At 41.0% G+C, this 24,904-nt stretch overlaps 1 protein-coding gene and 1 non-coding gene across 2 annotated transcripts; one reads left to right on the top strand and one right to left on the bottom strand.

The window, feature by feature from the left end:
- Positions 1-2,773: 2,773 nt before the first annotated feature.
- Positions 2,774-2,844, top strand: trnag-gcc (transfer RNA glycine (anticodon GCC)). Its single transcript has one exon. It is a non-coding gene; the product is annotated as a tRNA-Gly (tRNA).
- A 15,138-nt stretch (positions 2,845-17,982) lies between these two features.
- On the bottom strand, positions 17,983-24,831 carry LOC115057398 (protein NLRC3-like; the record flags this gene model as incomplete). The annotated part of the gene is made up of 3 exons (XM_029524498.1): positions 17,983-17,997; positions 22,669-24,452; positions 24,600-24,831. Coding segments are annotated over 3 exons (2,031 nt in total), but the record flags the coding sequence as incomplete, so codon positions are not given.
- Positions 24,832-24,904: the final 73 nt, after the last annotated feature.

Below are 24,904 nucleotides of genomic sequence, written 5' to 3'. Positions count from 1 at the left end.
GAAACAGATTTCACAATTAGACAGAAAGACGGAGAGAAAACAGTCAGCCAATCAGATCAGTCAGAGGACTGTTGTGATCATGTGACCATCAAATGAAGCAGATTCCAGCTGAAGAACTCAGAGATGTTCAGATTCTGGTCCTCGTCCATCAAACTGTCAGATCTGAGCTGAGACTGTTTGTTCTCTGATCAGGTTCATCTGTCACAGCTCTGAGATCAGTCTGACTGAAAGCTGCACATCACTGATCTTCTTTCATCACACTGTCACCATGTGGTCTTTCTGCAGACCAGAATCCTGTCTGTCTGCCTGCCTGTCTGTCTGTCTGAGTCCCTCAGTTTAAATGGACCTTCAGTAAATCATCAGTAAAGTGATGAACCTTCATGACTCAGCTCTTTATCTCCACTGTGGACTCAGAGAAATGTGCTGAGTCAGCAGACTTGAGGTCTGTGAGTTTCCAGCTCAGTGTGTTCACTCCAACACGTTAACATGAGCTGAGAGGAAGCAGCTGCTGCACATCTGGACTGAACAGGACTGAAGTCCCTGCAGGTCTTTATGCTGGATCTGCATCACTGACTGACAGCTGATGGACAGAGTCAGGAAACACTGATGGATCTGCTCTCTTCTTCTCTACACAGGTGGAGGCAGTGAAGAGGAAGGTGTTTGTGTGATGGAGGATCAACTGCTTCCTGATGATCCAGATGTTGCAGCAGCAGCTTGTCCAGACTCTGGACCATGTTCCTGGGAGGTGGAGAGGAGAGCTTCATCCAGCAGAGACTGACAGAGGAATCAGAACTGGTCTGAGAACAGAGTCCAGTCCACCATGATCCCAGAGACTCCTCAAGTCCTCCTCTCCTCTCAGCCAGCTCCTCCAAACTCCACCTGGGGTTTAGGTTCAGCTTCTTCTGGACCCTTTGGGCTGCTTTGAGAACATTTCTACAAGCATTACTCTATAAAAGATGTCACTTTGTTGTGAAACATGTGACTGTCAGTCAGCATGGATTAAGCTTTTAAATTGGCCCTTCCCGTCATAAAATGTGAATCTTTTTTTTTTTTTTGTTGTTGTTGTTTTTTTTTTTTGTTTTTGATTTTCTCAAATAATTCTTATTTTTAACATGTTGCAAAAAAATTCTTATTTAAATAAATAACAGGATGCTGAAAGGGCTGAACTCAGAGGACACTGCAGCAGTTTATCTTTTGAAAGCACAATTTTTACTTAATGTACTAAATAACCTTTGTGCGACAAACAAAGTCCTGCTTTAATCTGAGTGTCTCTGTCTGTCTGGATTGTGATCTGGTCCAGGTGGGGGATATTGTCTTCTTTATTTTTATATTTTAAGGTGTGAAGCACTTCGTGCAACATTGTAAATTGTTTGAAAAGTGCTTTATAAATAAAGTTTAAAAGATTGATATGATACAGTCCCATAATTTACTAATTTAATGTGGGTGAGTGACAGCTCATAGCGGGGAGGGAAAGGGAGTGAAACAGCAAACCAGAGCTGCTGCTTTGCCTCCTTCTTTCTATATGAACATGAGCACCATGATGCACACTGCTGTGTTCTCATATCAAGCTCATGTTCACCTTCTTTCTTTCACAGGGAGAACATGAAAGAAGCTGAAGCTGAACTCAGCCTTCCAACTTTAGTGCTCCGTGTCACAGACTGATCCATTTTCTGACGTTATAGTCCACACCAGGCTGCAGCCTCTCTGTGTGACACTTTGTTCATCATTATTTTCACACTTTAGTTCCTGCTTCTTTTCATTTAGGCTCCATGTAGGCTGTTCATGATGACTTTGTTTGTGTGTGGCTGTTTCCTTCTGAATGTGGGATCTCTGTCTGAATGAAAGTTTCACAATCACTGCCTCAGACTGCATTCAGAAGGAATTGTTGAAGTCATAGAAGCTGAAGAGTTGATGATCAGAGGCTGACAGCTAAAGGAAGCTAGAATGCACACTGCTCTCTGACAGAGTCGGCCTCCCTCCACATTTAGGAGGCTTTTTCACTTCTTACAACAGCTGACAAAGGGCTCATCTGGGATTTGAACCCCGGACCTGTCACACCCTGAGCCAGAATCATCCTGATTGTTCCTGGAATGGTTTGGTTAGTCAGAGTGTGTCTGTGTGTGTTCTTGTCTCTCTGAGTGGTTGGAAATGAAAATGGAGATCGGTAGAAGCAGATGACTCTGAGGATGAATGAATGTTTCACTGACAACATCAACAACCGTTTACTCACCTCCACGAGACTGTGTGACGTCACTGGAGATCAAAGGCATTTCCTGTCCTTCATCGCTCACGCTTGTCTCGCGAACGAATGAAGTGAAACACAAATCAGCTGTTATGAGACAAATAAGTGGCGTTAAATTTAACTAAAACCAAATCTGTTGGTTTGTTCCTCCTTCTACTAATTAAAATGCTTCTTTTCCTGCTTTCGCTCATTTTTGGAATCAGACAGCGAAGGTGCGCACCTCGTCCACTGTGTGTGTGTGTGTGTGTGTGTGTGTGTGTGTGTGTTTGTGTGTGTTCTCTCTGTTGGTCTGAGCTCTCAGTTCACTTAAATACTTTGTTGGATCTGTCTGTCTGTATCATGTCAGAAACTCTGAAACACTCTGAACTTCTTTAAAACACGCTGGATTTACTGATATCAAAGTGTTATAAAATGCAGGAAGTACTTCTGAACATGCCAGCAAGTATTGAAGCCTGCTGAAGCCTGGAGATTCGTAACGTCACGGTATAGAAGAAGACTCTCCCTGACGCCATGGTAAAACTCACGAAATAAGCATTGGTGGTTCAGTGGTAGAATTCTCGCCTGCCACGCGGGAGGCCCGGGTTCGATTCCCGGCCAATGCACAGTAACTCTTTACCAACATCCAGATGTTAGAAACACAATGCTGCTTGGAAAATACCCAGATAGACTCCAACACACTGTGACTTTGTGAAACAACCAGTGGAGCCCCCTGGTGGTCAGTAGAAGTGCAGCCCCTCTGAGCTGGTGGCAGACCAAGGCTTCAGTCTGCACACATCTTCCACATGTGATGGCACACACACTGTGTATTGTGGCAACATCCGTCCCCTCAGAGAGAATCTGCTCTTTAAACCTCCTGTCGTTTTCACCCCCCGCCCCTTACTTTAGTTTTACTGCTCTGTTTGATACGGTGGCCGGTAAGTGCAAAACTAAATTACAAAGTGCCAAACACTTTTACAAAGCGTGAAACTAATTTACATGTTGGGAAACATTTTTACATTTTATTCAACAAAATTACACAAGAAAAACACTTTTACCACGGACAAAACAAACTTACAAATTAGAAAACAAATTAACAATTTGCGAAACAAATTTCCAATCGACAGAATCTTCCGGAAGGGGAATGTACCAAATGCCGGAAGTGATCCAGAAGAAGATTGACTGTGAGCTCAAAAAGTTTGTATCGGTTTGTGTGGCGGGAAAACTTTGCAGAGTGAAAGTTTATGGCAGCATGGAGTAAATGATGTTTTGGCCGTTTTGTGGAAACGACTTGAGCCAATTTACGCGGTTGTGTTTTCCGTGCGGACGATCTGTAGAATGTTTAATGTTGATGAACGGACCAGACGGAAGGAGCACGCGCACAGGAGACATCTAATAAACAGCCGGAAAATGCTAAACAAGCTAAGTGTAGCATCGCGCTAACTAGCTGAAGCCGCTGTCAGACATGCAGTGAATTAAAGTGCACCGTTTCATTTTACAGCCAATCGATGTCTTCACGGAATAGCAACGCGTTTAATTAGTATGTGTTGTTAGTTTTTTTTTTTTTTTAGGCTTTCAGTTATGCTAAATGCACAATTGTTGCTGATTGTTTTGGCTGCTGCTAACTTTCTGTTTTGATACGGAACTCCGTTCATTCCAGCAGAACAACCATGAACATCATATAAACAATTCATGGAGGACAGAAAGTCAAAGTCAAAGTCAAAAGAACTGTGGGCCGAAAGGAAACAGGTCCAGGTACGTGTGTGGATATATCTGTAAAATATGGAAGTCAATATGTGTGTGTGTGTGTGTGTGTGTGTGTGTGAAATGAATGATATCTTTTTGTTATTTTAGCAGATAAACATGGATTGATGGCGCCACATGGAGCTGATTTAAAAGCTCAGAGAGGGAAAACACTCCCATTATATACAGATCCGGAGGTAGCAGCACCTGATCTACTGAAGCATGATGTGAAGTTTACACGGTGCAAACATCAGCCTGCGGACTCTTCAAAGGATGATTCCTCTCCAAACGCCATCAGGTTGGAACTTCGTGGACCTGGACAACTGTTTGGCTATCGGACGATGTGGCAGGTACTCAGACAAAAGTCCAATCTTCGAGTGAAGAGAGATGATGTGATGAATGAGAGAGCACGCAGAAGGTTTCTAAGAAGAAGCTGCTACTCAATGGGAGCGAACTGTATGTGGCATGCAGATGGTTCTGATAAACTGGCTCTCTCAGGACGCATGGATGGATTTTTTCACCTAAAGTGCTGTGGCTCCAATGTGGACCGACAAATAACAAGAAGCCAACAGTGATCGCTGAGAATCTCCTCTCATGAGACTGAGGACTGATTGTGGCACGGAGAATGGCATTATGGCTGCCATTCAGTCTCCCCTACGCCTCCATCATGATGACTGCTGCTCTGGGCCGTCCAGCCACATGTATGGCTCATCCACGAATAAGCAGCGTGTTGAATCCTGGTGGGCCATATTTAGAAGGGGAAGGTAAGTGGCCTTCATGAAGTCATTTTATTATGACGGACCTTTCATTTGATTTTTATCTTTATGTTCTATCTCAGATTAACTCCTCTGAACCTATATAATAATTGAGGCTGTGACTTTAACGCGTTCATTTCAATTCATTCATTACAAAACCTTTAATTAATTAGATTTTAATGGAGTCCCACTTTTACTAATATATATTTTCTTCCGAATCTATCCATTTCTACAGGTCTCAGTTCTGGATGGAGTTGTTTGCTGGATACTTCAACGGGAGCCATGAGCATCAGTGCCTTCTGAGATGTTGCTATGGTGATGTTGGATGAGTGTGTGAGACTGTGGAACAGTCACAGGATTCACACTTCCAGAACAGCGTCATGTCCAATGAACTGTACTGCTGACCACACAGGTAATATTGGTGATGGATTGATATTTCCATGTTTGTTTTATTATTTTATTGATAAAATGTAAATAAATAATATAAATGCTATTTATTCTATCTAACACAGATTTGGCTCCACAGACTGATTTGAGATTGAACCAGCTGATTTGGATGCTGTTCCAGAGGCGAGCCTGTCAATAGCTCCATGTGGGGACTCAAACATGCAGGAGGACTTTGACTTTGTTATGGAGCACAAACAACTACAGAAGCCAGAGAACTGGGAGTCTGCAACAGAACTGTACATGAAGCTGAAAGAAACTGCTCAGCTGTGAGTCAGTGACAAAGGGAATTTTCCCTTTACACAGTATCAAGTGCTTGTTCATTGGGGTTTGTCTTTTTTTTTTTTTTTTTTTTTTTATCTCTTTTGAATATTCGTGTCAAGAGTAGTGAGATGGCTGTGATTTGGTATTAGACAAGTAGCACTGAATTGAATCAAATATTGCCATGACTGAAAAACATGCAATTTTTTCTTTTTTAAATAATTTGAAAAAAACTCATATGACCAATCTGTCACAGATGCAATCAGAAGGCATTTGCAGTCTGCATTTTTTTTATTGTTTGTAAACATAACATTTGCATTCCCATTGTTTCATTTCTTCAGATGAACAGGTACCAGAATCATTTGGAAACATCACAAGGAAAAGTGAATGACAAACTATGAAATCTGATTTGGAGTGTTGGAACACTGCAGTCTGTCTGAACACCAAGTGTCACAGATTCATTTTTGCTGTGTTTGAAATCAATTGATAAAAATTATAGCAAAGTAATGAGTCCTATATTTTTGTCAGTATGGAATACAAAACTTCTTGAAATAATGTGTTTTGTCTGAAACTTAATGGTGAAAATCTGAACTGTGAGGGAAAACAAAAAAAAACACCTTTTCAGAGTCTGGTCTCGAGGGGTGATCCAGTTACCAATTACAAGTTACAGTTACAAGTCCATGTGTGACTTAAACACAGTGTGTGAATCTAGGAGTGCTAATTTCAATGTGTTTGAACATGTATTGGGAACTGGGAATGGAGAGTCATCCAGGAACTCTATTCTTGGCGATGGTTCCAATCCGGACGGGGGAGGTGAAGTCAGCCCAGCTGCAAACATCAAAACATCCTCCAGAGACACAGCAGCCTGACCTTCTGCAAAGAAAAACCTTCAGTGACATCTTGGCAATGTATTTTCTCAACAAATTCTAAAAAAAAATGTGATTTACAAACCTTCACAATCAAAGACACAGTCGGCCCAGTAGCCCAAAGTTTGACTTTCTTTAAGTCTCCTGTTACTTCCTGATGGACTGAGGTCAGGTTTGAAGAGTCTCAAGTTCCAGACCAGTGAGTGGCTTTTCAGAGTGGCACAGGACAGGGGCCAGCAAAGTAGGCTGTTGCTGCAGTGCAGTCAGAAACTGAAGAGCTGAAAGACCATCTTTGAATCTAAAAAGTCACCACAAACATTGTTTCACATTTAAATGACCTAAAGAAACTTCAATGTTTTCTAAAATGACTATCCACCCAAACATATAGAAATGAGTAAAAATAGTTGTGTTGAACATTACTGATTTAAAGAAGAACTCTGTGTCTTGCTTTGCACTTGGCAGGGTAAATGTTACTCTACAGACTGCAAGAATTACGCACACAAACACAAGACTGGAGTGACATGAGCACCTTTTGATTGGCATAAGACAGAGGAAGGGGAGACAGACATCACACAGCAATGATACTAAACTAAGGCACACATTCTGACACACTGACTCAGAGCTAAAGAATATACATTCTTAATAAACCACAGAGGGGGATGATGAGGCATTTCAAACTAAAATATCTTAAATACAAAATAAAAATCACATCTTCATTACAAATATGATCTTACCTGTCAATTACAGATGAGTTGCAGTCAATAATGTACCATCGGAGGGAGTTTGACACGATTTCTTTCTTTTCTTCAACAGTAGCAACACGTCTCAGACAGCCTGCTGTCTGTAACATCGTGCTGCGTCTCATGATGCATTCTCACAGAGCATCCACTGAAGAAACATTCTCAATCTGAGATGAAACACGTTTTTTAAAAATAGTTCAAGCAACAAAGTGTATGTCGTGATATATAAAGTTAATGATCATTAACCATTAGTATTGTTTACATCTAACCCTGTTCATACCATTTGCATTGTACACCAAGAACTGATGTCCTTCTGGTCCATCAGAAATGGGCCGGTCTTTCAGATGTTTCATCAGTAGAGTTAAAAACTCATCTCGGCCCACCTGTGTCAATTCCTTCTTCCAAAACAGCAGCATCATCTGTGAATTTTACCAGCATGTCACAGGTTTCAGAATATGTTGAACATCTTACAAATGCAAATATCTTTCCCATGTAATCAATAAATTAATATTAAAATTAAGTGACTCACTGTTGTTTTTTTTACTTACCCGTAGCAAGTACTCCTGACTGGATTTGTTTCAGGTGGATCCAGATCCTCAGTGTCAGATATTACTGTCTGAAAAACAAATGAAAATGTCTGAAACAACACACTGAAAGCAAAGAACATCAGGCTGCCATAATCTGCCTTAATACCTGTCCAGGCTGAGCTGTGGATGAATCTCTGAAACATGATCAAATTGATAAACTGATGAACTTTATGATACAGAGTATAACAGAACTTTGAGTAACATTTAGAGGTAGAGAGGAACCATAAGATTTATAAATAAGATTATTTTGTGATAAATTATATTACATGTATGATATTTTCTACCACATGTTCATCACAATCACATCAACAACTTAAAGACAAATGACTTCTTTTGTAAAAACTAATACCTACCCTTTATCTTCAGGTTTGTGTGGGAGAACTGTGTTTTTTGGTTTCAAAAACCTGAGAAGAAAAGCACACAATTGTCAGCAACTTTAAACAGCTTCCATTATTGTTCCCTCACCACATACAGTATATATCAATGATGAAAGGTTATCAGGGTGTCTGATTGGAATAGTAAATGCCAAATAATCAAGACTTGGTTCTTAGACTTAATGCTTGAAACCAAATGCATATCCTATCAATAAATAAATAAAAAAAAACTGAAAGTACAAAATGTAAAAATTAACATACCACAGTTTCAGCTGCATTGAATTCAGCTGTGCTCTTCGATGTGATGACAATTTCAGAATCAGAGTCTGATGTATCAACCTCTGTAGCAAAAACAAACAACACATTATTAATTATGCTGCATCAGAGTAAATAAATATGTAAAAATATTGAATGAAGAGATCCACAAACCTCCTCTAAAGTGTGTTTCTAGGCAAATGAAAAAAGTGCCTTTCCTATTTCCTTTTTATATTCTGCCAGTTTGAATGGGCTTTCTGACCCAGGCACATGGAGCACCTCTGAACAGTCTGGATACAAAAGAAGGTCTGCTCCTTCATCCATCTTCTTGTTAAATGTTCTCATTTCTTGGACATCATGCTTCAGTAGATCAGGTGCTGCTACCTCCGGATCTGTATATAACGGGAGTGTTTTCCCTCTCTGAGCTTTTAAATCAGCTCCATGTGGCGCCATCAATCCATGTTTATCTGCTAAAATAACAAAAAGATATCATTCATTTCACACACACATATTTCCTTCCATATTTTACAGATATATCCACACACGTACCTGGACCTGTTTCCTTTCGGCCCACAGTTCTTTTGACTTTGACTTTCTGTCCTCCATGAATTGTTTATATGATGTTCATGGTTGTTCTGCTGGAATGAACGGAGTTCCGTATCAAAACAGAAAGTTAGCAGCAGCTAAAACAATCAGCAACAATTGTGCATTTGGCATAACTGTAAGCCTAAAATAAAATAAAAACTATCAGCGCATACTAACTAAACGCGTTGCTGTTCCGTGAAGACGACGATTGGCTGCTAAATGAAACGGTGCACTTTAATTCACTGCATGTCTGACAGCGGCTTCAGCTAGTTAGCGCGATGCTACACTTAGCTTGTTTAGCATTTTCCGGCTGTTTATTAGATGTCTCCTGTGCGCGTGCTCCTTCCGTCTGGTCCGTTCATCAACGTTAAACATTCTACAGATCGTCCGCACGGAAAACACAACCGCGTAAATTGGCTCAAGTTGTTTCCACAAAACGGCCAAAACATCATTTAATCTATGCCTGCTAAGTTTTCCCTGCACACAAGATACAAACTTTTTGAGCTCACAGTCAATCTTCTTCTGGATCACTTCCGGCATTTGGTACATTCCCCTTCCGGAAGATTCTGTCGTTTGGAAATTTGTTTCGCAACTTAAAACGTAAAATTGTTTTCTAAAATGTAAATTTGTTTTGTCCGTGTTAAAAGTGTTCTTATGTAATTTTGTTTAACAAAATGTAAAAATATTTTTCCAACATGTAAATTAGTTTCACGCTTTGTAAAAGTGTTTGGCACTTTGTAATTTAGTTTTGCACTTACCGGCCACCGTATCAAACAGAGCAGGAACACTAAAGTAAGGGGCGGGGGGTGAAAACGACAGGAGGTTAAAGAGCAGATTCTCTCTGAGGGGACGGATGTTGCCACAATACACAGTGTGTGTGCCATCACATGTGGAAGATGTGTGCAGACTGAAGCCTTGGTCTGCCACCAGCTCAGAGGGGCTGCACTTCTACTGACCACCAGGGGGCTCCACTGGTTGTTTCACAAAGTCACAGTGTGTTGGAGTCTATCTGGGTATTTTCCAAGCAGCACTGTGTTTCTAACATCTGGATGTTGGTAAAGAGTTACTCTGCATTGGTCATGAATCTCCAGCCATCAGCAGCCTTTCACAGATGATTATTCTAATTTCTGTATTAATATACAACAATGTATTTACATTCAAGCTGATATCTTTCTATAATAATCCATCATGGACTGCTGGACACTCTCATGTCAGTAAATCCACCGTGTTTTAAAGAAGTTCAGAGTGTTTCAGAGTTTCTGACATGATACAGACAGACAGATCCAACAAAGCATTTAAATGAACTGAGAGCTCAGACCAGCAGAGAGAGCACACACACACACACACACACACACACACACACACACACACAAACACACACACACACACACACACACACACACAGTGGACGAGGTGCGACGCTTCGCTCAGTCTGTGATTCCAAAAATGAGCGAAAGCAGGAAAAGACGCATTTTGATAAGTAGAAGGAGGAACAAACCAACAGATTTGGTTTTAGTTCAATTTAACGCCACTTATTTGTCTCATAACAGCTGATTTGTGTTTCACTTCATTCGTTCGCGAGACAAGCGTGAGCTTCTTCGTGCGCATGCGCCGTTCCGGCTGAATCGAATGCGAGTGTGACGTTTGAGTTGGTGTCGCGTGGGAGAGCGATGAAGGACAGGAAATGCCTTTGATCTCCAGTGACGTCACACAGTCTCGTTGTGAGGTGAGTAAACGGTTGTTGATGTTGTCAGTGAAACATTCATTCATCCTCAGAGTCATCTGCTTCTACCGATCTCCATTTTCATTTCCAACCACTCAGAGAGACAAGAACACACACAGACACACTCTGACTAACCAAACCATTCCAGGAACAATCAGGATGATTCTGGCTCAGGGTGTGACAGGTCCGGGGTTCAAATCCCAGATGAGCCCTTTGTCAGCTGTTGTAAGAAGTGAAAAAGCCTCCTAAATGTGGAGGGAGGCCGACTCTGTCAGAGAGCAGTGTGCATTCTAGCTTCCTTTAGCTGTCAGCCTCTGATCATCAACTCTTCAGCTTCTATGACTTCAACAATTCCTTCTGAATGCAGTCTGAGGCAGTGATTGTGAAACTTTCATTCAGACAGAGATCCCACATTCAGAAGAAAACAGCCACACACAAACAAAGTCATCATGAACAGCCTACATGGAGCCTAAATGAAAAGAAGCAGGAACTAAAGTGTGAAAATAATGATGAACAAAGTGTCACACAGAGAGGCTGCAGCCTGGTGTGGACTATAACGTCAGAAAATGGATCAGTCTGTGACACGGAGCACTAAAGTTGGAAGGCTGAGTTCAGCTTCAGCTTCTTTCATGTTCTCCCTGTGAAAGAAAGAAGGTGAACATGAGCTTGATATGAGAACACAGCAGTGTGCATCATGGTGCTCATGTTCATATAGAAAGAAGGAGGCAAAGCAGCAGCTCTGGTTTGCTGTTTCACTCCCTTTCCCTCCCCGCTATGAGCTGTCACTCACCCACATTAAATTAGTAAATTATGGGACTGTATCATATCAATCTTTTAAACTTTATTTATAAAGCACTTTTCAAACAATTTACAATGTTGCACGAAGTGCTTCACACCTTAAAATATAAAAATAAAGAAGACAATATCCCCCACCTGGGCCACAGCACCATCTACTCAGACAGAGACACTCAGATTAAAAAAAAGACATTTTTGTCTTACAAAGGTCATTTAGTTCACAAAATAAAAATTGTCCTTTCAGAAGGTGAACTGCTGCAGTGTCCTCTGAGTTCTGCTCTTTTAGCATTTTAGCACTGACAGTAACATGTTTCACAAGAAAATGTTTTATATTTTATTGAAAAATGCTTGTAGAAATGTTCCCAAAGGGTCCAGAAGAAGCTGAACCTAAACCCCAGGTGGAGTTTGGAGGAGCTGGCTGAGAGGAGAGGAGGACTTGAGGAGTCTCTGGGATCATGGTGGACTGGACTCTGTTCTCAGACCAGTTCTGATTCCTCTGTCAGTCTCTGCTGGATGAAGCTCTCCTCTCCACCTCCCAGGAACATGGTCCAGAGTCTGGACAAGCTGCTGCTGCAACATCTGGATCATCAGGAAGCAGCTGATCCTCCATCACACACACCTTCCTCTTCACCAGCACCTGTGTAGAGAAGAAGAGAGCAGATCCATCAGTGTTTCCTGACTCTGTCCATCAGCTGTCAGTCAGTGATGCAGATCCAGCATAAAGACCTGCAGGGACTTCAGTCCTGTTCAGTCCAGATGTGCAGCAGCTGCTTCCTCTCAGCTCATGTTAACGTGTTGGAGTGAACACACTGAGCTGGAAACTCACAGACCTCAAGTCTGCTGACTCAGCACATTTCTCTGAGTCCACAGTGGAGATAAAGAGCTGAGTCATGGAGGTTCATCACTTTACTGATGATTTACTGAAGGTCCATTTAAACTGAGAGACAGACAGACAGACAGGCAGACAGACAGACAGACAGACAGGATTCTGGTCTGCAGAAAGACCACATGGTGACAGTGTGATGAAAGAAGATCAGTGATGTGCAGCTTTCAGTCAGACTGATCTCAGAGCTGTGACAGATGAACCTGATCAGAGAACAAACAGTCTCAGCTCAGATCTGACAGTTTGATGGACGAGGACCAGAATCTGAACATCTCTGAGTTCTTCAGCTGGAATCTGCTTCATTTGAAGGTCACATGATCACAACAGTCCTCTGACTGATCTGATTGGCTGACTGTTTTCTCTCTGTCTAATCCTGAAATCTGTTTCTGTTCTCCTCTCACAGCTTCACTGAGGGTTAGAGTTAAACAATATTACTGAAAGGAACATGAACTGAGTCCAACTGTAGCGGAAATAAAACATGAGTCTGACCTCAGAGTCTCCAGTCTGAAGTTTGGACTCTTCACAAAACGACACAGATCCTTTACGTCTGAATCCTTCAGCTCATTCATACTCAGGTCCAGTTCTCTGAGATGGGAGGGGTTGGACTTCAGAGCTGAGACCAGAGAAGAACAGCTGATCTTTGACAAACTGCAGAACCTCAACCTGAATAAAGAATAAAAGATGTGACTTTAGGAGACAAAGTTCCTGTTTGAAAGTGTTCAATGTTTCATCATCTGTTCAGAGTGAATTATGTTTTAGTGAAGGGACTTGTGGAAGCTGATGTTATTTCTGTGGTTTGGGAAAGAAGGCAAAATATTTTTTTTGGTTGATTGTTTTGTTTAAAATGTACCATTATGATTTGAGAAAAGGAAAATAATGTATCTGTGTATGTTTATATGCAGTTATATGAGAGTTCAGGTTGTTACAACAGCCACTGGATGATTAAATATATCTTATAAACCCATGTGGGTTGGACATTTTTATGAATGACACACAAATAAATTAATAAATGAAATGAGCCACAGACTAAAATCTGCATACTAACATACAAATATATATGAATATATGATGTCCCCTTTCAAAAATACAAGATTGATTGATAAACTGCATGCAATTAAAATGTCTTTTTCAATTTAATAAAAATCTGTTTTCCAAAGTTAAAACTTCAAACTGCAGTTCTCCAACCTGAGTAAAGAATAAAAGATGTGACTTTAATAGACAAATTTCCTGCTTGAAAGTGTTCAATGTTTCATCATCTGTTCAGAGCTGAACGTTGAGAAAGTAGAAATTTAGAAAATGAAAGTCAAACAGCTGAACCAACAGGAAGCAGCTTCACAACAGTCAAATACAAACAGTGACAAGATTTAATGAGAAACACTGTAAAGAACCTGAACTGACTCAAACATTGTGAATATACATTCCACATTGACATTGTGTGAAATTCAAATGTCATGTTCAAATGAGTGCAATTCAGTTTTCAAAAGTTATTTTCAACCATTTAACAGTTAAATGTCTAAAACCTGAATAGGATTTCCCCTCAAATATAAAACTGTCTGCAGGTCAGAGTCACCACAACTGTAACATCATATTAATCTGAGAGCAGAAATAAAACATCAGTCTGACCTCAGAGTCTCCAGTCTACAGTGAGGACTCTTCAGAAAACCACACAGATCCTTCAGTCCTGAATCCTTCAGGTAGTTATGATTCAGGTCCAGTTCTCTGAGATGGGAGGGGTTGGACTTCAGAGCTGAGACCAGAGAAGAACAGCTGATCTCTGACAAACTGCAGCCCCACAACCTGAGTAAATAATAAAAGATGTGACTTTAGGAGACAAAGTTCCTGCTTGAAAGTGTTCAATGTTTCATCAAGTCAACACATGATTCACAACATCTGGAACATTTTCACTTAATTTGTTCAATTCATTCAGTTTGGTCTGAATCTTTCAGTGTGCTTGAGTCACATGACTTCATAGTCATGTTGGAACACAAAAACAGAATATTAGTGCTGTACCCAAAGAGAAAAAAAAAAAAAAAAAGATTGATATAAGAGTCGGAATTCTTATTTACTATGATTCAGAATCGATTCAAAATGCCCCAAAATTGATTTAAAAAATAAAACAATGCTGACAAAGACGCTGTCTGACGTCACCACAGAGCTGGTTCTGGAACATACGCATGCACCAAAACAAGGAGGAAACTACAATAATGGAGGAAAGAGAGATTCAACAGGCCCCGTCCTCGTTGCAGGCAAAGATTCTGACTCATTTTGGTTTTTACTGAGCTTGACATGACTTATTTTATAGCTTGCTGCTCAGAGTAGCAGTTTTGGTCCACACACATTTGAAAAGGCACTTTCCTTAAAATTTAAAAGGCAGCATGTTTAACTGCTCTTTTTTTTTTTTTTTTTTTTTTTTATAGAGACACTTATTTTTGCTATTCAAGCAATGTGTGATATTGTATGAAACAACAGTTACAACAATTCCATCTGAGCATGGATAAATGTTTAAAACTTTATAAATGTGAAAAAGACTTTAATGTCTCCATTCGTCATTTTGTCTTTCAAAGCAGACTGGAGCAGATCATGAGGATCCTTTGCACACCTATAGATTGAAGCAGAAATTACTATGAATCGAATTGTTTTGAATTGAAAATCATTTTGAATAAAGAATCAATTTTGAATCTAATCATAGCCACAAAAATCCAAATCGAATCAAATTGTTCGAGAGTGAATGATTCTGACCCCACTGAATATATATTTGTCCATGTCAGTGAGGAAAAATATTTCCTGACATTGACTCACTGAGGGATTTTTATTTATTTTTTTTAAGTTTTAAAATTGTAGTTCAACATTTCTCTGCCACACTGACTGGACTAAACCAGAGAAGAAGAAAACAGACGTCAGCATGAAGATCCTCAGTGAGGATCAGTATAATATCAGCCTGATGTCTGCAGGTCAGAGTCACCACAACTGTAACATCATATTAATCTGAGAGCAGAAATAAAACATGAGTCTGACCTCAGAGTCTCCAGTCTACAGTGAGGACTCTTCAGAAAACCACACAGATCCTTCAGTCCTGAATCCTTCAGGTCGTTCAGACTCAGGTCCAGTTCTCTGAGATGGGAGGGGTTGGACTTCAGAGCTGAGACCAGAGAAGAACAGCTGATCTCTGACAAACTGCAGTTCTCCAACCTGAGTAAAGAATAAAAGATGTGACTTTAGAAGACAAAGTTCCTGCTTGAGAGTGTTCAATTTTTCATCATTCTTTTCAGAACTGAAGTAGAATTTGAGAACATGAAAGTCAAACAGCTGAACCAACAGGAAGCAGCTTCACAACAGTCAAATACAAACAGCAACAAGATTTAATGAAAAAATTAAACAACACTGTAAAGAACCTGAACTGACGGAGCAAACATGTTTCCTGCAGCAGAGAGAGGAGGGCAACGGGGCAACTGCTCCCCCAGCAGACCAGCCCTTAGAGCCAATCCTTATCTTAGTGTGGAACCAAACCACTGCAGCTGATTGGACTAAAGCTTTGCTACACAATCACAGCAAAATGGATGTTTTCCTGAGGTGCTGATGTTTACATTAGGTATGTTTGGAGCCACCTTATTTCCACTGCTGCAGTGTGTTGCTCATGTACATTCATGTAACTGCTTTGGGGTCAGTGGTTCATGTAAACATTATTATTCTAATAATGGACCAGGTGGGAGGGTTCCTTGGAAAATGAAAGCATTAGTTCTGACAGTCTGTTTGATATTCAAACTAAATTGGCCTGTCTCTAGACTCTGCCTCTGCCTGCCGTCTGTTTGGGCTATTGCACGTAGTCAATAAAGTTCTCAGCTGTTCCGGTCTAGACTTGTGCCATTCTTGGGTGAGAGAGCGAACCCATTACAGTTTTGTTGTTCTGTGTATGAGCACCTCAGAGGTGTTTTTGTTGGCAAAAGGGTTTATATTTGTGTTGATTTCTTTAATTTTGGATGATTCTAAGAAACATTGAAATAAGATTTTAATATTTAAAATTCATATACGATGTCCCCTTTCAAAAACATTAGATTAATGTTTTCCATTCCAATGTCATTTTGAAATAAACTTTTTCAAAAGCAATTTTCAACCATTTAACAGTTTAAATGTCTAAAACCTGAAGAGGATTTTCCCTCATAAATATAAACCTGTCTGCAGATCAGAGTCACCACAACTGTAACATCATATTAATCTGAGAGCAGAAATAAAACATCAGTCTGACCTCAGAGTCTCCAGTCTGCAGTGAGGACTCTCCAGAAAACCACACAGATCCTTCAGTCCTGAATCCTTCAGGTCATTGTTCTTACTCAGGTCCAGTTCTCTGAGATGGGAGGGGTTGGACTTCAGAGCTGAGACCAGAGAAGAACAGCTGAACTCTGACAAACTGCAGCTCTCCAACCTGAGTAAAGAATAAAAGATGTGACTTTAGGAGACAAAGTTCCTGCTTGAAAGTGTTCAATGTTTCATCATCTGTTCAGAGCTGAAGGTTTAGAAAGTCGAAGTTTAGAAGATGAAAGTCAAACAGCTGAAACAACAGGAAGCAGCTTCACAACAGTCAAATACAAACAGTGACAAGATTTAATGAGAAAATGAAACAACACTGTAAAGAACCTGAACTGACTCAAACTGTCAACATTGTGATTTGAGCACATCAGAAATAACCAAACAGCAGAGTCAGCCAAACTTTATTTCTATCTCTGATTCTGCCACATATGAACTCCTGTATAACAATCTGAGCTCTGGCAGGTAAGTCCACTCTAAAACCAGTCAAACAGTCTACAAACAAGCTGCAGAAGTTCTACACAGAAAATCTAACTCATCATTAATGATATATTTGAAGAAACATGAACAGTTGAATGTGGAAATCATACTTAACCCTCCTATTATCCTTCAGGTCAATTTGCCCACATTCAATGTTTATCATTCAAAAAATATTAGTTGACTTTTTTTTTTTTGCTTTGTATTTAATGACTTTTCCAAATTTGATGGTTAAAATTGATTAAGCATAAAATTATCATGAAGACATTTTTCAATGTGCTGAACACATATTGCACACATTGGTATTCCTCAGGGGTCAATTTGACCCCAAGCTGTTTCAGCTGTGTAAAACTGGTCTGCCTGTTTGTGACCCATGTGTGACCTCCCCTCCAAAATGAAAATATGGTCCCTTTCTCCACTTCAACAGCAGGGTACACTTAGTGCTGCTAATATTATCAAAATGGTTCCAGGCCCAACCAGATATGCAGTCAGCCGTGTTGAAAACATCAAGTCATCATTTGAGCTCTTCATAACACCAGCAATTGAAAATATTGTTCTTGGGATGACAAATTTAGAGGGGAAGTGTGTGTATGGGGACACTTGGGAAAACTTGGATGTAGTTGACTTGGAAGCCTACATTGGCCTGCTCCTTTTGGCAGGAGTTTACAAATCAAAAGGTTAAGAAACAGCAAGCCTTTGGAACGCTGAGACTGGAAAGGCAATATTTCCAGCCACCACGTCTCTGAAGACTTTCCAAGTTTTGTCTCGTGTCATACACTTTGATGACAAACAAACAAGGCAGGGCCAAGTTGTACATTGTATGAATTACATGAATTACATTGTACCAGTACATTGTATGAATGTAGTGGAATGATGATTAGCATCATTGAAAAGACAATACTTTGATATATTTAAATACATTGCTGGTTAAGCTCCTTGATTCCTGGATTGTGAGACCATCCAGACAGGTACGCCTACCCAACTGCAACCTTGAGGATGAAACAAGAAAAAGGGGAGAGGAAGCTTTGATATGTGAGTGGAGGGGAACCACAACATCTGTGCCGTCAAATGGTACGACAACAGAGCAGTCACACTTGTTTTCTCCTTTGCTGGACCAGACACTGTGCAGAAGGTTCAGCCCCGGGACAAAGACACCAAAACCATAACTGAAGCTGAGAGGCCTTACATTGCTGGTACCTGTAACATATAGATGGGGGGGATTTGTTGGACTCATTTGCATCAAAATACAAGTTCCCCATGAAATCCCACCACTGGCACATTTACATGGTCTGGCACAGCATCATCCTGCTGGATCTGACAATCTGTTTGATATTCAAACTAAATTGGTTTTATGGCTGAAATTTCCCAAACTGAACCAACAGAGCCATGTTACATGTGGATGATTTCATTCTGTTGGCTAAGAAAGAAAAAATGCTGAACATTGTTCCAAAACTGTGCTGGAAGTGGAGACTAATGGAGAACCAAGACAAAATACAAGTGGAGCATTTTAGGCCAAGCTGAATGTTGTTAATCTTGGGACAGTACTGCTGTCCTACACTGATCAGTATAAATGTCCTGACGTTGGACCAACACATGACATTTAACCCAGCTGTCAGTGTTTTAGCTCAGTCTGCAGGTAGAGCCCTGAACAAGTCGGAACACTGTGCTCATCTGGGAGTTCATACTTTCACTCTGTTCTATAATGTGTGTGTGTGTGTGTGTGTGTGTGTGTGTGTGTGTGTCCTGTGTCAGACGAGTATCAGACGTAAGAGACAAATGCTCCAGCTCTGGAACAGATCTGTGAAGCTGCCTGATCATAGAATTACTAAAAAGATATTTCATTCTGACACTTTGGCCCAATCCCAAAGTTCACCTACTCACTACCACCAGTCCTCACCCTCCACCCCTTAACCTTCAAAAGGAAGTCATAAGGGGTATAGCTTTGCTTCTTCCCAAGGAATTGGGACACCACTTGCTACGTCACGGCATAGTTTACATTCAGGCACGCAAGGAACAGGGTATTCAAAGCAGCAACAAAGTGTACGGTTGTGATCACTCTTTTAGATTTCATCATGCTTTGGTGGATAAATAAACCAAGAAGTACACAGAAAAGAATATATCATTGACAGCTGTTGTGTCTTGTAATTTTTTTTTTTGTTTTTTTCCCCCCTCTGACTGCTCCACATCATCTCACTCACGGACTGGCCCCACCTTGGGAAGTCAGCATCAGAAAACCCTCGATGTTTAGGGCTGGATTCAAAGCCCCTACCCCTCATCATCCTCCTCCTTCCTGCTTTGAGCTCTGGATCATGCTGGGCTGTGCTGCATTGTGATTTGGGTTAAACAACTTTTGTTTTTTGTTTTTATTTTTATTTTTACATGTGCCGTTTTGTTTTACTTGTTTATGTTACAAATAGTCTTAGTAGCTGTCATAGCTTTAGGGGAGGGAATTTGTTTTTGTCAATCTTGTTCTCCTATTTCATCATCAGGGAAGTAAGGTTGTTTTTTTCATTTATTTTTCAAACCTTACTTGACTATGATTAAAACAGATAAACAACAACAGAACAACAAACATACTCATTCAAGTCAAGACACAGTAACACAAACACTGTATAGTGATGCACTGATTCTGTTCTATGTTCAACCAATAGGTTGTGGTAGAAAACAAAACAGCAGAACAGCCCTTTACCTCCTGACAGGAAAGGGAAGGGAAAGGAATGTGAGTGGGAAAAAAAATAAACAAAAATAAACATAAAAAAATGGTGAGTTAAAAAATGAGTGGCAACTGTGAACTGGTGGAAGGAAAAAGCTACTGACACAAACAGCAAGGAGAACAACAGAGAGGAGTGAGAGTGAGGGGAACAAAGAAAATCTGTCCAGGTTCATTCAACTCTGCCTGCTAATCAAAGAAATGTTGGGAAAATAAGAAAGCAGTAACACGAGGAAGAGAACCAGCTGGTTTGGAAACCCACGGCCTGAGGAGTGGTGATGATCCCAGGAGTACCAAGGAGGAAAAAGGTGCCTGTATACTGGGACTCCATACCTGCCTGGAGGAGCCCCACAACAGAGCTAAGTACAGTCCATCACTGTCCGCTCAACCATTTAACACACTGATCCACCATACGTCCACTCACACACACTGAACCCCGGAGGAACTGGACTAACACAGCCACACACCTACAAACTAACTTTTACTCATCCCCACTCCAAGATCCCCAATCTTGATCCAGATGTTTTGGCAAACTATAGACCCATATCGAACCGTCCATTCATTTCTAAAATCATTGAGAAAGCAGGAGTAAACCAATTACATGACCACCTGGATGGTGGTCATGTAAGAGTTTGCTTGAAGAGATTCAGTCAGGATTTAGAGCCAATCATAGCACAGAAACAGCGCTGGTTAAAGTCTCCAATGACATTCTAATAGCTTCAGACAATGGATCAGCCTCCATACTTCTCCTTCTAGATCTTAGTGCTACATTTGACACCATATATCATAATATTTTACTACAGAGCCTGGAACATGAAATTGGAATTAAAAGGAACCCCCCACATGTGCTGACAATAAGCACGCTTCTTAAAAATCCCTGTTTCTCCCAGTTCTAAGCGTTTGTACTATATTTACTAACCCTGTTTTCATGAAGTGTCTGTCTCTCTCCCTGTCCTCATCCTGCAGGTGGTGACTCATCTCCATCCCATGTTCCTGCTGCCTGCTGCTCCCTTATCCTCATGAATTCTGTACTACAGCTCATGTCCATGAACTTCATGTAGCATCATGTTCCTGCCTACAGCTGTTTTGAATATCCCCCTCTCCTGCTCTCATTCTCACCCGAAACTACACCCCCCAAGCATCACCCAGCATGCACCTGTTGGCAAAGCAACGTGTGTGTGTGTTTGATTTGTTTAACTTAGTGTGTTCTGAAGGCAGTGATTCATTATGGAGCATAAAGCTTTTTAAACTGATGATAATCTCCCAAATATGCAAATGGCAATTCCAATGAAGTTGGGACGTTGTGTAAAACGTAAATAAAAACAGAATACAATGATTTGAAAATCCTCTTCAACCTATATTTAATCGAATACACTACAAAGACAAGATATTTAATGTTCAAACTGATAAACTTTATTGTTTTTATGGAAATACTTTGTTCTTTTTGAAATGGATGCCTTTTCAAAAAAGCTGGGACAGGTGCATGTCATGATTGGGTATAAAAGGAGCATCCCCAAAAGGCTCAGCCAAGCAAAGATGGGATGAGGATCACAACTTTGAGAACAACCATGTGAGAAAATAGTCCAACAGTTTAAGAACAATGTTTCTTAACGTTCAATTGCAAGGAATTTAGGGATTTCATCATATACAGTCCATAATATAATCAAAAGATTCAGAGAATCTGGAGAACTTTCTACACATAAACGGCAAGGCTGAAAACCAACATTGAATGCCCGTGACCTTTGATCCATCGGGCAATACTGCATTAAAAACCAACATCATGGTGTAAAGGATGTGTGTATGTGCTGTGTGGGCTCAGGAACACTTCAGAAAACCACTGTCAGCTAACACAGTCCGCCGCTACATCTACAATTGCAAGTTAAAACTCTACCATGCATCAACAACATCCAGAAACACCACCGCCTTCTCTGAGCCAGAGCTCATTTGAAATGGACAAATGCAAAGTGTGCTGTGGTCTGATGAGTCCACATTTCAAATTGTTTTTGGAAATCATGGATGTTGTGTCCTCTGGGCAAAAGAGGAAAAAGACCATCCACATTGTTACCAGTGCAAAGTTTAAAAGCCAGCATCTGTGATGGTACAGGGGTGTGTTAGTGCCCACGGCCTGCCTGCAGTCCAGACCTGTCGCCCAGTGAAAATGTGTGGCACATTATCAAACGCAAAAATATGACAAAGGAGACCCCGGACTGTTGAACAACTGAAATTGTACATGAAGCAAGAATGAGAAAGAATTCCATCTACAAAGCTTCAACATTTACTGTCCTCAGTTCCCAAATGCTTATTGAGTGGTGTTAGAAGGAAAGGTGATGTAACACAGTGGTAAACTCTGTCCCAGCTTAATTGGAACATGTTGCAGGAATCAAATTCAAAACAAGTGAATATTTACACAAAAACAAAGTTTATCAGTTTGAACATTAAATACCTTGCCGTTGTCGTGTATTCAATTGAATATAGGTTGAAGAGGATTTGCAAATCATTGCATTGTTTTTATTTACATTTTACAAAACATCCTAACTTCCTTGGAATTGGAGTTTTTACAAAACTCCAGTTCATTTTTGTATCATTTAATGAACATATTAAATAAAAATGTATCATAAAAAACTAAATCCAAGGTATTCACACAAATTCTGACCTGAGAGTTTCCAGCTCACAGTGTGGACTCTTCAGTCCATCAGACAGCCGCTTCACTCCTGAATCCTGCAGGTTGTTGTTACTCAGGTCCAGATCTCTCAGACTAGAGGACTGGGAGCTGAGGACTGAGGACAGAGCTTCACAGCTTCTGTCTGAGAGGTTACAGAGGCTCAGTCTGAAGAGGAAACCGCAAAACAAGAGAAAATTATTCCAAAGATTGTTTTACAAAAAAGTTTTTTTGATTTCAACCACATAAAGATTTAGTTGATCTTGTTGGATTTATTTGCACATACAGAACTTTGTTGGAGGCTTTGACCACTGGCAGCAGCCTCAGAAGAGCCTCCTCTGAAGCAGAGTATTTCTTCAGGTCAAACACGTCCAGATCTTTTTCTGATGACAGTAAGATGAAGACCAGAGCTGACCATTGAGCAGGAGACAGTTTATCTGTGGAGAGACGTCCTGATCTCAGGGACTGTTGGATCTCCTCCACCAGAGAACCATCATTCAGTTCATTCAGACAGTGAAACAGGTTGATACTTTTCTCTGGAGACAGATTCTCACTGATCTTTGTCTTGATGTACTGGACTGTTTTCTGATTGGTCTTTGAGCTACTTCCTGTCTGTGTCACCAGGCCTCGTAGGAGAGTTTGGTTGGTCTGCAGTGAAAGACCCAGAAGGAACCGGAGGAACAAGTCCAGGTGTCCATGTGGACTCTGTAAGGCCTCATCCACAGCCCTCTGGTAGAATCTGTTTCCCAACCAGTATGACCAAAAGGAGGTTGTTTGTTTTTCTGACATCAGATTGACTCCAGAGTTGATGAAGGTCAGATGGACATGAAGAGCACCCAGAAACTCCTGAACACTCAGATGGACGAAGCAGAAGACCTTGTCCTGGTACAGCCCTGTCTCCTCTTTGAAGATCTGTGTCAACACTCCTGAGTAAACTGATGCTGCTCTGATATCGATGCCACACTCTGTCAGGTCTGATTCATAGAAGATCAGGTTTCCTTTCTGCAGCTGCTCAAAAGCCACTTTTCCCAGAGACTCAATCATCTTCCTGGTCTCTGGACTCCAGTGAGGATCTGACTCAGCTCCTCCATCGTACTTGACCTTCTTCACTTTGGACTGAACCACCAGGAAGTGGATGTACATCTCAGTCAGGGTCTTGGGCAGCTCTCCTCCCTCTCTGGTCTTCAACACCTCCTCCAGAACTGTAGCAGTGATCCAGCAGAAGACTGGGATGTGGCACATGATGTGGAGGCTTCGTGAGGTCTTGATGTGGGAGATGATCCTGCTGGCCTGCTTCTTTTGTCTGAACCTCTTCCTGAAGTACTCCTCCTTCTGGAGGTCATTGAACCCTCTGACCTCTGTCACCATGTCAATACACTGAGGAGGGATCTGATTGGCTGCTGCAGGTCGTGTGGTTATCCAGAGGTGAGCAGAGGGAAGCAGTTTCCCCCTGATGAGGTTTGTCAGCAGCACGTCCACTGAGGTGGACTCTGTAGGATCAGTCAGGACCTCAGTGTTGTGGAAGTCCAGAGGAAGTCGACACTCATCCAGACCGTCAAAGATGAACACAACCTGGAAGTGATCAAAGCTGCAGATTCCTGCTTCTTTGGTTTCAGTGAAGAAGAGATGAACAAGTTCCACCAAGCTGAACTTCTTCTCTTTCAGCACATTCAGCTCTCTGAAGGTGAAGGGGAATGTGAACTCTATGTCCTGGTTGGCTTTGTCTTCAGCCCAGTCCAGAGTGAACTTCTGTGTTAAGACGGTTTTCCCAATGCCAGCCACTCCCTTTGTCATCACTGTTCTGATTGGTTGGTCTCTTCCAGGTGGGGGTTTAAAGATGTCTTCTTGTCTGATGCTTGTTTCTGCTCTGTCCTGTTTCCTGGATGCTGTTTCAATCTGTCTGACCTCATGTTCCTCATTGACCTCTCCAGTCCCTCCCTCTGTGATGTAGAGCTCTGTGTAGATCTGATTCAGAAGGGTTGGGTTTCCTGCTTTAGAGATCCCCTCAAACACACACTGGAACTTCTTCTTCAGGCCAGATTTCAGTTTACGTTGACAAACTTGAGCATGACTTTCTGAATAAACAAAATGTAAATTAGATTTTAAAAAATTCAAGGTTGATGTTTACTTCTTCCATGAATAAGAATATCATCATATTTCTCTCTCTGTCTCCTCAGACTTTATTAAATGTCTAATTCATCCATCATGTTAAATCCTCTTACCTCTCTGCAGACAGTCAGCCAGCTCCTCCTGCTTCATCCTCCTCAGGAAGTTCACTGTGATCTCCAGAAATGCCTCTCTGCTCCTCCTCTGCTCTTCATCCACCTCATCATCCTCATTCTTCATGAATTGTGGGTAATCTGGACTCAGACTCCTTTTGATTTCCTTCAGCTCGTTCTTCACAAAACAGACGATGTTCTCCTCCAGCAGCTGGAACACAATAACATCCTGTGTAAAGTTCACTTTCAGTATAAACTGATGGATCAAAGCATCAGATCATCAGTCAGCAGAGTTCAACTTTAGCTGC

The sequence above is a fragment of the Echeneis naucrates genome, chromosome 2 (genome assembly GCF_900963305.1).
Source record: "Echeneis naucrates chromosome 2, fEcheNa1.1, whole genome shotgun sequence".
NCBI lineage: Eukaryota > Metazoa > Chordata > Actinopteri > Carangiformes > Echeneidae > Echeneis > Echeneis naucrates.
Note: the sequence above shows the minus strand (reverse complement) of the source record. Positions and strands in the feature narration are given on the sequence as shown.